The following is a 12,400-nucleotide window of genomic DNA, read 5'->3' on the forward strand; positions in this document are numbered from 1 at the left end:
GTGCATTGGAATTGTTAGTGCTGCCATCTTTAATATAACAGTGCTGGATGGCCAATATGCAAAATGAAGAGGAAGGAGATTTAACTATGTGCAGTATTGATAATTTTAAAAACAATCAAATAAAAACTATTAAAATAATTCAACTTTTTTTCTCTAGTCAACTTTAAACTTTTTTTTGAGAACTGTGCTGACATCAGCTGTGGAAAGTCAATGATTACTATCATACAGTAACTTTAAAGCAAGCACAATGTATTTGAGAATAAATAGGATATTTTAAACTCTTCCTGAGTACTTGTAAGGAGTGATTTCCTTCTCACTGGGAGCAATGGCCAAGAGTAAAATCTTCCTGTTTGCTGATAGTACAAAAAGCACATCAGTAGTGTGTTGAACAATGCTAGCATGTTCCCTTTGAAGCATGCTCCTCATGTGAGGAAGAAGCTTCATCTCTCTTTTTGGTGTTTAGTTTCAAACAATATTAAAGTGCCTAAATTGGAGCCTAGTACTCAGCAGAGATCCGAACTGCTTTGTGGAAATGCCTCTCTCCATCAGTTACAGAAGTTGCCAAGGGCAAGCCAGCTCCTAAGCTGAGTGTTTCGATAAAGTGTCTGCAATTAAATGTGACAAACTCAGGCTTTGGAGTTGCATTCTGCAAGAGGAGTGGCCTGGGTACTGCACAACTGCTCTGCTTTGCAACCCACACTTGATGCAGTTCTTCCTTTTTTTTTTTTTTTTTTTTAAATCTATCAAGTGTTGTTAATTTGTTTCTTGATAGCTATTTTTTTTATTTTCCCTCCCTTTTTGAAGAAATTACTGGAAAAGCTGTCAAATTTTGTGAGCATTTTGCAAAACATAAGGAAATGCGCATGATAAGCTTAATCATGTTATAAGAGATTGTTACTCTAAAAGGCAAACTATTTTAGTTATATTGTGTTATTGTGCCATTAGTACCATTTGACTGCCAACTGTGTAACAGTGGGGCTCCAATCAACAGGAGCCTTTGTGTGTTTGCCATTGCAAATAGCGCTGAGGAGAGGAGGGCGAGAGGCTCTTAGTGGTACAATTTTTTCAGTGATTAAAAATACTTGAGATCCATTTCAGTGATCAGAAATTCAGAAATGTGTCTTAATGAGACAATTAGTCAAACCCTAAAAGCTGCACAGCAATTTAGTTGGAGTTACTACTGGAATAATTTGTTTCTGCTGCTTTCTTTCTCCTGATTTTACTTCACAATAGTCTGGATGAAAGTCACTGTAGAGAGGATTTACAGGCTACGTCTACTTGTGCAGTTGTTCTCAAACAGCCGTGATTATCTGCGGGGCTGATAATCCCCTTAAAAATGAGGGAGACTTTGGAGAAAAAGTGGTTATTTCACATATATATATGAAAAAAATCAGAATCGCTTTGTCCAAGTGGCTACTCCTGTGCCTTCAAACATACACCTGCCTGCTAGTGCCATGGCAACTAATCACGGGTAGTGTTTGGGGAGCGGGTACTAAACCAAAGGGCTACTTTGAATTTGTATATATTTTTCCCTTCTGTTACAAAAGCCCAATAACAGAGTCTGAGATCTCTTTATGCATTCTAGTTGGTAGTGTTCAAGATGTCTGATGGAGTTTTGTTTTTTGTTTTTGTTTTAAACTTCATTGTTTTATTAAAAATCTTGTCTGTCTCCAGTCTCACAATTTGTGCTCTCAACCCATGCTTTTTTTTTTTTTTTCTTGAGACCTGAAGACCTGAAGCCTTCTGTTCCCCAAAGCTTGTTCATATTTATTCAAGCTAAACAAGCTGATCTATTATGTCTTATTATCTCCCTACAAAACTGCTGACATTCCAACTTGGAGGTATGTCAAAAATATTCTCAGGGTGATGTTAAACAGAGGGCACTGAACACACTAAGACCTGAAAACTTTTTATTTTTTAGTATATTTTTTTAAATTTTAAAACAGAACTGGTTTGGTCGTCTTTTTGGAGTGTTTTCATTGATGTTCGCAGCATATCATGCTCAGGAGATCTGGGGAGCTTAGTCTTCCGTCTGTCTTTGTAGTTACGGGGTCAGAACCCCAGAGAATGGTGAACTAGCTCAGTGTTGTCCAGCACAGAGCTAGAGTGGGGCAAATGATGAAAACCCGATCTCTTCTCTTTGTGAACGTCTGCTCCAGAATGTGCCTTTCTCATCTGTGAAAGTGTTAATTTTATTGATCTCAATATAGTCTGAATGTTTTTGCTTTCTAATCTTGTTATATTAGTTACAGAAAGCAAAAATGTTTGTCTTCTAGAACAATGTGGTTTCTGCTTCACTTGATTTTAACTATTAATATTTTTTTCTCGCTTGCTAAAGAATATTTTTAATACCTCTGGCATCTTTAGGATATGAATAAGAGACTATATTTGGGTATAGCAACGTGTTTATTTTGACAACAATTCTGTTCCAGATCAGTACTGCAGTAGAGGTACTTTAATTATTTGTAATTAGCTACCTTCTTGCAGCTTATAGGAGTTATTGTGAGTGGTAGGATTTATTTGTCTTTAGCTCTGTAATGGTCAGATGGTCTTGCCTGAAGCCCTATTAGAAACTGCAGCTGCCTAGCTTTCCTTAGCCTCAATGTATGCTGTGTTTCTCTGTTCATACAACTACGTTAGAATGCAAAAACTAACCACTGTCTTTCATAAACTAAATGTGGGTCAAGTTGAAAATTGTCAGAACACTGGTGTCCTGAACATATGGCTGCTTGCAAACTGTTGGATTCACCTTGACCAGACGTAGTTTTTAACTGAGGTTGCGAGTGTACATTGATAAATCAGGAACAAAATAGTAGCCTAATAATCTAGTTATCAAGGGTGGAAAAAAAAAAAGGGAGGAAAAAACAGTGTTACTTTTCTGATACCCGGAATATTGGTAATGGTAACTGCAGACAGCTTTAACCCTGTCATTATAATTATGCCAGCTTGCTTCTCTCTGTACCATTGGGCTGTGTCTAAAGATACAACGTTCTCTAGAATACTTGCAGCCAAGAGAAAAGTGAAACTGGCACATCTGTATGAGTATGTATGGATCGATCAGCAGGTATTCATAACTTTGAAATGATTATATTTAACATAGGAAACTCCCTGAAAGTTGAAATAATGCAAGATGTCCAGGAATTTCATTCTTCTTTTAATTAAAATCAAACTATTAGAACTACTTGTTAATCACAGTTCTATTTGAATTTGTAACATTCAGGGTGGTAACACATGACTGGTTCTGGAAAAGGCTGTATATTCCTGTCTGGATGACACATTAAGAGAGACAGAAGCATGAAGAGCCAACTGTATCATAAAATTTCTAAGATTTTTGTAATGCAAGTAAACTGCCTGACAGAAAAACAAGGTAAAAGAGAATGTGAACTTATAAACTAGTAAGCATTTAACACTGCTTTTCTGGCTTCTTCACAGAGTGGATCCAACTTGCCATCACCTCCTAAAGGAAAAAAACACAGCTTAAAAAGTATATCCAAATAATCTCATTTGTATTTTACATCTGTACTCCTTGTTCTGGCATCTGTGTTCCTTTGCATTCTCCCTCACAGTACTTGGACTCAGTTTGGCTCTACCCTGTTTAACTGCATAATCAGCTGAGGTTGATTCAGCTTTGGTCTGGATTTGAAACAAGGCAAAAAGTGAGTGCAGCAGTGCAGGTGATTCAGCAGACAATAGCACAGCATAGCTCTAATACTGGAACAACAACAACAACAAAAAAGATGTGTTTTCTTGGAATAAATTTCCAAAAGGAGCAGTATTGGAACCTCCCAGTTACTGGCCTGTTTCTTTCCTTTCAGGAAGGTGAAACCAACCAAGATGTGGTACTCAAAATACCTTTGTGCTTGGTCAGCTTTCTGCTTTCCCTTCATAACTCCACCTTTCCCAGTCCTAGAGAAGCTGTTAAATAGTGGGCAGGTAAGGAGCAGTGGCTTTCAGCCTTTTTCTGGAAGGTAGTTGAACAGGAAATGAGAACTTGAGCCCTGAAGCTCCTTGACTCTCCTGTATATATATATATATGCCTTTATGTGGGGCACTGCAATGGTACTATTTTTGTTTTGTCAGGGGAGAAGGAAGGGGAGCTGAATAAATAAACTAAGACCAAAGCATATAAGTTTTAATAACTGGACTGAAATCTAACTGGTTTTCTTGTGATTGTGTAGTGGTGCATGCAGGAAGGCCTTGAGAGAGTGCTCTCCTAGGCACTGCCTTAACTGCAGAACCATTCTGTCTTCCTGATTGTGCACTTTATAATGCCTCAAATATAAAGTAATGCAAGCTTAGAAGAGTTAATGTTGACAGAAGTTAGACTGTTTATGCCTTAGGAAGTGCTCACTTCAAAATGTAAGTGCTTTCAGTGAGAGACTGGGATGAATAAAACTTTGTGCTTACCAAAATCCAGGTCACTGATGTTGCAGCGAAATACAGTCTCCCCATTTACTATGAGTTCTACAGTATTCCAGTCTGGTATCTCCTCTAGAATCAGCTGGTGCCCATCTGCCTGCAAGACAGCTGGAAAAGGGTGAAAAGGCAGTGAGCAGTACTGCATTTGCTTGCTTTGCTGTGAACTCCTGGTATATTGAAGTTCTAGTGCTTATGAGAGCAAGAAGCAAATAACAGTGTTAATGTAGCTAAGTGCTGTACAAAACTCCCCACAACTCCTGTCTGCTTTGATATCTAGCTTCTCTATTATTACATTAATGGATCTCCTTTGAATGAAGCCTCCACCCTCTGTCATTTCTAGTTCTAGCAGTAAAAGGCAAGAAATTCATTATGTACTCGTATTTGCTATTAACTAGCACAGCAGCTATAAGAAACACAATGTATTTATTTGCAAGTACCGTGGAATAAGATTAAATTCAAAAGAAATCTCCAGTAAACGTTAGGATGGTGCTATATAACAGCTGGAACATTAAGTGAACAACCTTGATAACCCAATTGTTCATCGACGCATAATTCATTTCACTTCTTCTTAAAGAGTAATTCTTCAGTAAAGAGTAATTCCTCAGTACATTAAAGCCTTGAGATTTTTTGAAGCTGAGAATCAAGCCAGAAGGGACAAAACCTTCTCTCAACCTACGTATTTGTTTAGCTGAATTAGGTGTGTTTTGGGTTTATTACAGTACATTGTGTAGTGTAGTAAATTAATCAGAACAGGGGAAGTGAAAACTCGATGCAGTTCCAGCAGCACTTAAATGCCTCACGCTTCTGCCTGGGCACCCGTGGATTTAAAGATTTATTTATTTATTTTATTAATCTCATTCCATGGCTTTTTGGTTTGTTTGTTTTACTAGGCAGAATCAGGCTTCTGGATACTTAACATTCATGCTCTTGCCTTTTCAGTTTTTATTGGCAATGTTCTAAGGCTGAGACCATATACTGACCACTGCACATGAGTTATTTTGGTCCATGCTTTATTGATAAAAGCAGATAGAAATATCACTTTCTCTGTCCCAGTTCCATGGTAGTTGTGTGACTTGTCAGGGTTGGTGTTTCATTGCTGAAAGTTGCATGGCTCAAGCATTTAACCTAACTGTATCCACCTGTAACAATTCCTTCTAGCATTTCAATTTGCTGAAAAACAATGGAGAAAATGGCTGAGTGAGGAGTACAGTTCATGAAGTAGCATGATGAGTTCCTGCTGTGTTTTTTTTGTGTCTGTGTGTGTGTGTGTGGTGTCAGCTGAGCAGAATCCCCATCAAACAATTTTCACTGCTTTCTAGGAAATAGCAATGGAAATCTCTGGCAATTAATTCACGCTCATAAAATGGATAAGAGCTGGTGTCTCTGTGCTGTTAGCTGGAGATCCGTCCCCAGGGAGGACAGCTCACCACAGCACTTGTTAGTCTCACAAGGTAAGGCCTGGTCTTTCCCAGTCCGTACCTGAGGTACGCTGACATGATCTTGCAGCCCCAGCCACGTAACCTGGGTGAAGTGCCAGCAGCTTATCTTGTGTTAACCCAGGCTCCTTGTATGCTTCCTGTGCCAACCAAGTGCTGATTTGTCTGAGACTTGAGTTTATTTATTTTTGTTGTTTTATCTATCATCTAAATCCTTTATGATCACAAAATGAGGCTTATTTTAATACTTCAGGTCCCACATGTACAACTTGATTTATCTGGCAACTTCAGATGAATTTTGCTAGGCAGAAATCTTTATTATGTGTCCTGTTATAGGTAGAAAACAGAATCACAGAATCACCTAGGTTGGAAGAGACCTCCAAGATCACCGAGTCCAACCTCTGACCTAACACTAACAAGTCCTCCACTAAACCATATCACTAAGCTCTACATCTAAATGTTTTTAAAGACCTCCAGGGATGGTGACTCAACCACTTCCCTGGGCAGCCCATTCCAATGCCTCACAACCCTTTCACTAAAGAAGTTTTTCCTAACAACCTCCCCTGGCACAACTTGAGCCCATTCCCCCTTGACCTGTCACCAGGCATGGGAGAACAGACCAACCCCACCTCGCTACAGCCTCCTTTAAGGTAGATGTAGAGTGCAATAAGGTCGCCCCTGAGCCTCCTCTTCTCCAGGCTAAACAGGCCCAGCTCCCTCAGCCGCTCCTCATAAGACTTGTTCTCCAGGCCCTTCACCAGCATTGTAGCCCTTCTCTGGACTCGCTCGAGCACCTCCATGTCCTTCTTGTAGCGAGGGGCCCAAAACTGAACGCAGTACTCGAGGTGTGGCCTCACCAGAGCCGAGTGCAGGGGGACAATCACTTCCCTAGCCCTGCTGGCCACGCTTTTTGATACAAGCCAGGATACTGTTGGCCTTCTCGGCCACTGGAGCACAAGGGAGGGCAAATGTTGCCCATTCCCAAATGAACAGCATATGGGGTGCAGCAATCCTTGATTTCTCGACAAATCATTTTCAATAAAGACTAGCTACACCAAATTTCTCCCCCCTGACGCTGGGTGGGCGATGTGCCTCCGCAGCTGAAGCATGGCTGGAGGCCCCAGCGGCGCTGGCTCAGGCCGTGCTCCCCGAGCCCTGCCTGCGGCGTTCCCTCGGCCCGCCCCCGCTTTGCTTCCCGACTAAACTCCGCCTTAAGCGTCCTCAGCCTTGACCGAGCGCGGCTAAGGCGTCAGGGGCGGCCGGGCGCTGCCCACCCCTCCCGGCCCGGTTCTCCCCTCCGCTGCTCTCCCGAGCCGTACCTCGCAGGCCCTGCAGGCGGGAGGCGGCGCTCTGCGGCAGCCCGTGGCGCCAGGCCGGCCCCTGCCGCACTCGCACCACCGCGCCTCGCGCCATGCCGCCCGCTGACGGGGCGCGCGCCGCGGCCGTTGAGCGACCGTTGGCGGCCGTTGGGCGACCGTTGGCGGCGGCGCCGTCCCCGTCCCCGCTCCTCCTCCCGTGAGGGGTTGGGTGTTGGTGTGTGGCAACAAGAGGCGACAAGCTGTCTTCTGGGGGCTTTTATTGGCGGCGTGAGCTGAGGGAGGGTGTCCAGCGTCTGCTTCAGGTCACATGTATATATATATATACATTAATACAGGTACAGATAAACACGTTCCAACAGAGCAAGAAACATAACCGAAGCGTAATGTGCTATAAATAAGCATTTACATTTTGTCATAAATCTATACTATCTTATAAAAATAAAAGTTATCACTAAAATAGTTCTCTATCTCGTAACGTGTACAGCAGCAGCAGTTCAGGTGTGTTGCCACAACCATGCCCTACTCTAATCGCAGACAGCAGAGGGTCTTTGACAGCACTCACAGGAGTGAGGTTGGGTTCTTGCACCCTTAAAACACCAGTTTTGAAGTTTCTTTTGGTTTTGTTCACCGTGAATATAGAGATTCACAAAAATCTGCTTTTTAATTGCTACATCCCAGTGCTGTATGTGGGAGCAGACCTATGAAGCGAATGAAACAATTACCGTCTTAAAATTATCTTGCAGAGAGTTTGTATTTCTCATGTCCCACCAAGAGGTCTCATTAAATCATTGCCACTTGTTATATTAATGGCTTAGGCTGTCAATCAAGATTTTCAACCTTTTTAATAAGAACAATCTATTCCATTGTTTTCTGGTTGAAAACATTTTAAAAGTGTCTCATTTCATTTCCACAAGTACATGTGCACAGACTGTATTTTAAAACTTAAGAGAACTTAATTTGTATAATACAAATAATGTTAAATAAGCACCCAAGAAAACTCCTATTTCCTGAAATCCTTAGTAGATGCATCTGCAGCATGGGATGATATCACACAGGTGCAGGGGATTCTGGTAACTGAGAAACAGCATGGTCCCATGTGAAGTTCCTGCTGGCAAACTGAGGATAACTTTGTAATGCCCTGTGCTGTGAAATTTATCCATATTTAAGTTATTCAAGACCCTCCAGTTTAAACAAACCAGGAACCGAGTCTGAAATTTCTTAAACGGAGTAAGGTACTTTGCAGATGCTACAGTTAGCACGAGTAATGACTGAGGTTAAACACATACATAAATGGAGGGACTGAGTTTGTTGAAGCTTTTCAGGTATTCAGGCAGATAGCTAAGTATCTGAGGTACAAGGATTGAATGCTTAGCTAAATTAATAGGAAGCGTGGGTGGTCACAGGTTTCTTTCTCAAGTAAGATGTTAGCATTTTCCACCACCAGTATTTTCTGATGTCAAAAAATCCAAAACACTTGTTATATCAGCTACAGACAAGGTGTTCTTAACAATACATCGGTGTAGAATTTCAGTAGTTGGTGTCTCTGCCTGAATTATTAGTAATTGTGGGTTGAGTACAGTGTCTGAGCTACTGTTAAAATCCCAGACAAAAAAAAAAAGTAAAATGCAAGCAGGTAACATTTGCAAATAAATATTTACACCTATCAAGCTACAAATACAAAATGAAATGATATATTTCATTAGAATTAAATTATTAAATAATCAAATATCAAATTTCAGAATTTTATACACTTAAAGTATAGTCATAATTTAAAACAGTTACATGAAAAAAATCTTGAGATTGTAGTGCTACGTTTATGTTAAAAGATCAGAATGTCTTTGCAGTGACATAAGACAGAAGAAAGCAAAATTACTGGGAATGTTTCAAAGTAATTTTTGTAATTATAGCATGGGAACAATTTGAAGTCATAACTTGAACAGTATACCCGTTAAGTGAACGGTCAGTTTGACAAACTGTTTGACTAACACTTTTTTAAAAATATTATTTTTTAGAGGGACATTTTAACTTTGGGGCAGCTTTTATGACATAGTACTATTTAAATAATTTAAAAATAAATTCTGTCTTTGGTTTGAACCACACTCATGGAGTAATAAGGAGTAATAAAACATACATATTTTTAAAACAACACATTAATTAAAAAAAAAAAAAAAAAAAAGAGCCCAGCCCTCAATCACTGTAAATCAACATAGTTGATTTGCTCAAACATAGCTGACTTGCTCTGATTGATTATTAGGCTCGCTGTGCTTTCCTATGTGGGGTTGTGGATAGCTTTTGTTCAGCAGGCTGTTTAATTGGATGTATGCAACTTGAAAGAGGCAATAAAATAAGTATGGGCGTAAGTAATCTACTAAGTCAGTATCTAGAGTTCTTAGATAGAAACATATCTGTGCTTCTAGTTTATTGTAATAAATCTATTCCCTTGCTTTTAGGCCTATGAGTGCTTAAGCACATGATTGTTCAGTGTACAAAGGAAGAAAACAAGGCTCCACTTCTCCACATGCAAGTCCCTGTGCAGACTTCCAAGTGTGCTCCAGTGTGTCTAATGAAAGATCAGCGCTGGATTCAGTTAGTAAGTGTTTTAGTCTGTTACCAAGTTATATTCTAACAATTATGACTGAACAGTGCTAAGCAAGGCAACATGTTTCAGCTAGAGATATGGTATCTGAAAATACCGGTCCTTGGAAGGATTTGTAGGGAGTTAAAGAGATATGAGAAAAAACTCAGGATAACACACATAGAAAAGGTGGGAATTAGCAGGCACTATATTATTTTTGCAATTGAATTTACTGTATGTTGCAGAATATGATACCTTGTATGTGATATTAAAAAAATGAAATATAAATCCTTCCCAGGTGGGATAATGCAAAGCTGATATGAGCACCACTGCTTTTAAACTGGTCTTTATTGTTCTATCTTGGGGACTTCCTCAACTTGCATGTTTGCCTCTTCATTCCAGTTATTTATTGCTCTTTGATTTTCTGTGGTTGCATACAGCTGTCCTGCTAGTCACAGGGACAGAATTCATTCCTGTGCAAACAAAACAGGTTTTAAGCAGAATTGAATTGCACTTACGCTTTGTGCTTTGCCTCTTTGTTAGATTGGATCTTGCTCACTGGCAGGAAGAAATAATTAAGTCAATTCATTATGGACAAAATTCTCCCAGTTCTCTTTGATGGACGTTATCTCAAATATGCTGCTTTCAGGATGGGCCTATGCTTGAGGCCGTTGCAAACCAGAATAAAGGCAAAACTACTTCTGCAGCATTTTTGGACTGGGGGAACATGCAGATACTATTCTAATTTTCCTATAATGCGTTGTTGTTTGTAGAAATACATAGTGACCACTATTAAAATTATCTGCTTTTGTAATGTTGGAAATAGGATGGTGGTATTAAATACTCTTCATGCAAATTTCAGGACTTAATGACAACAGCTTATTATTTACAATGTTATGCTCAATATATCTAGTAGGGGAAACTACTATTTTTTTTCTTTTTTTTTCTTTGCATGCAAACCTTTCAGGAACAGATGAAAATGGTTTAGAACTACTTGCAGGGGATATTAATTAATTGGTGTGCTGTAGTATTTTATTCATGTCATAGACACACTTAATTTTTTTAGATGATAAAGTGGCATAAATCAATTATGGTTAGAAATAGTAGTACAATACAGGCACATATTACTGCCTCCCTCATTTCAGCCAGTGAGACCAAACCTTTTTGCTGACTCTCAGGCATGAAATGGAAGATTTCATATTTATAGGGCTTTAAATGTTGGCAATAATGTAAAACACACGGCATTTTTGTTCTACACTGAAATATTACTAGTACTATCTTGCCTTTGAACAATTATGTCATTGTTTCTTCATAGGGTGGATTCAGCAAAATAATTCCCACAGCCTCTTAGAGTTTGCGGTCACTGCAACCGTGTAGCTTCTTCTTGTTTAGCAAGTGGCTTTGCCATAGTAGAGTTGCATTTGCTGCACAGATCTCTGATTTCTAGGAGACTTTCTTCCACAGATTTTGCCAGCATGTCTGAGGAGGTTTCTTTGCAGTCTTTAAAGCTTGAAATGCAGAATAATATATGCTCTGGCTGAGGGTTATAACATGCCCCGTAGCCGTTGGGCACCACAGGCCCATAGCAGCAGAACATTTCCATAGTAGTTGGAACCTGGGTGCAGGGAGAAGGTAAGGAGTGTTTTCTGATTAATCAAGACACCTGAAATCAGCTGGTTAAGAATGAGAAAAAAGATAAACAAATGCTACTCATCCTCAAAATGTGGAGAATCCCCTTTGCAGGGTATGAGTTCTTTCAGAAGCCTAGACCTGGAGCTGATATGTGGAAAGTAAAAGCTGATCTTGGTATAGAATGTGGCTGCTCTGTTTGTTTTCCATGGTCTGAGAAATGGTATCATTTGAAGGGGATATAATGCACTTCTATTCTCACTTGATACAGATATTTAGCATATATAAGCTTTGTTCCTGACAGATAGGGGATTTTTAAGGCTGTGTGTAATTTTGGTACATTCTCACGATGCATAAGACTTCTCTAAAGTTTGTAATTTCTTAAGGTTATCTTAAGGTTATGTTAACCTTCTAGTAATCAGTTATAGAAGGTAGTATCATCCAGTTCTATATTAGCTTATATTCTAAAAATAACTTATACTCTAATCTTAGTATTCATTAATTGTGATGCTGTGTAAAAGCATATTTTAATGCACCTAGGTGCTATATTTCTATTACACCGCAATTTAATCCTGGCATAATACAGGAGTGAAACACTTTCTCCTGGAGAAAATAAAAGATGTGTTAGAAATCTGTGCCTCAGACTTTGTGTACATGGGCCTTCACAAATGACATTTGGCTTTTTAATGGTGTAGAACAAGCCATTAGTCCTGCTAATAGAGCCATAGAATTGTCAGATAAATTTGCTGCGCAACAGCCGAAGGCCATAAAGCTATTCAGAAACACTCTTTGCTCACGGATAGTTTCTTGGAGAATTTATGTAGTAGGATGTTGGTTACATTCACTCATGTCTCAAGCCTACAAACATTATGACAAGATCAAATTACTTATTAAGGCTTTATGCTGTAGCATGATATTATAAGTCTTTTTTGTTGCATAGTTCCAATCCATGCCGCTGGGTTAGTGTTTCAGAAAATGAATTCCTGCAGAAATTTATTCTTTCATTAGGACTGCTACTATAT

The 12,400-nt window shown here is 39.5% G+C and overlaps 2 protein-coding genes and 1 long non-coding RNA gene across 4 annotated transcripts in view; 1 reads left to right on the top strand and 2 right to left on the bottom strand.

The window, feature by feature from the left end:
- Nucleotides 1–12,400, top strand: part of LOC118169339 — a 47,110-nt gene that overhangs the window by 4,114 nt on the left and 30,596 nt on the right. The window contains exons 1-2 of one of the 2 annotated variants that reach the window (XR_004752027.1): nt 7,425–7,509; nt 9,625–9,764. This is a non-coding gene — a long non-coding RNA (uncharacterized LOC118169339). Of the gene's footprint in view, nt 1–7,424; nt 7,510–9,624; nt 9,765–12,400 lie in introns of those variants that run through there. The other variant, XR_004752028.1, reaches the window with a different exon arrangement.
- On the bottom strand, nt 3,138–4,623 carry C6H10orf53 (chromosome 6 C10orf53 homolog). Its single transcript, XM_035330580.1, has 2 exons — nt 4,408–4,623; nt 3,138–3,457 (listed from the first exon to the last, which is right to left on the bottom strand). Exons 1-2 carry the CDS (start codon nt 4,562–4,564, stop codon nt 3,393–3,395), a joined length of 222 nt encoding a protein of 73 aa, XP_035186471.1. The 5' UTR covers nt 4,565–4,623; the 3' UTR covers nt 3,138–3,392.
- The window catches only part of CHAT (choline O-acetyltransferase), a 37,803-nt gene continuing 34,747 nt past the window's right edge, over nt 9,345–12,400 (bottom strand). Inside the window, exon 16 of the mRNA XM_035330579.1 lies at nt 9,345–11,364. Within this exon, the coding sequence (XP_035186470.1) occupies nt 11,110–11,364 (255 nt within the window). The 3' untranslated portion in view covers nt 9,345–11,109. The remainder of the gene's footprint in view (nt 11,365–12,400) is intronic.

Source organism: Oxyura jamaicensis, chromosome 6 (assembly GCF_011077185.1).
Source record: "Oxyura jamaicensis isolate SHBP4307 breed ruddy duck chromosome 6, BPBGC_Ojam_1.0, whole genome shotgun sequence".
Taxonomy (NCBI): domain Eukaryota; kingdom Metazoa; phylum Chordata; class Aves; order Anseriformes; family Anatidae; genus Oxyura; species Oxyura jamaicensis.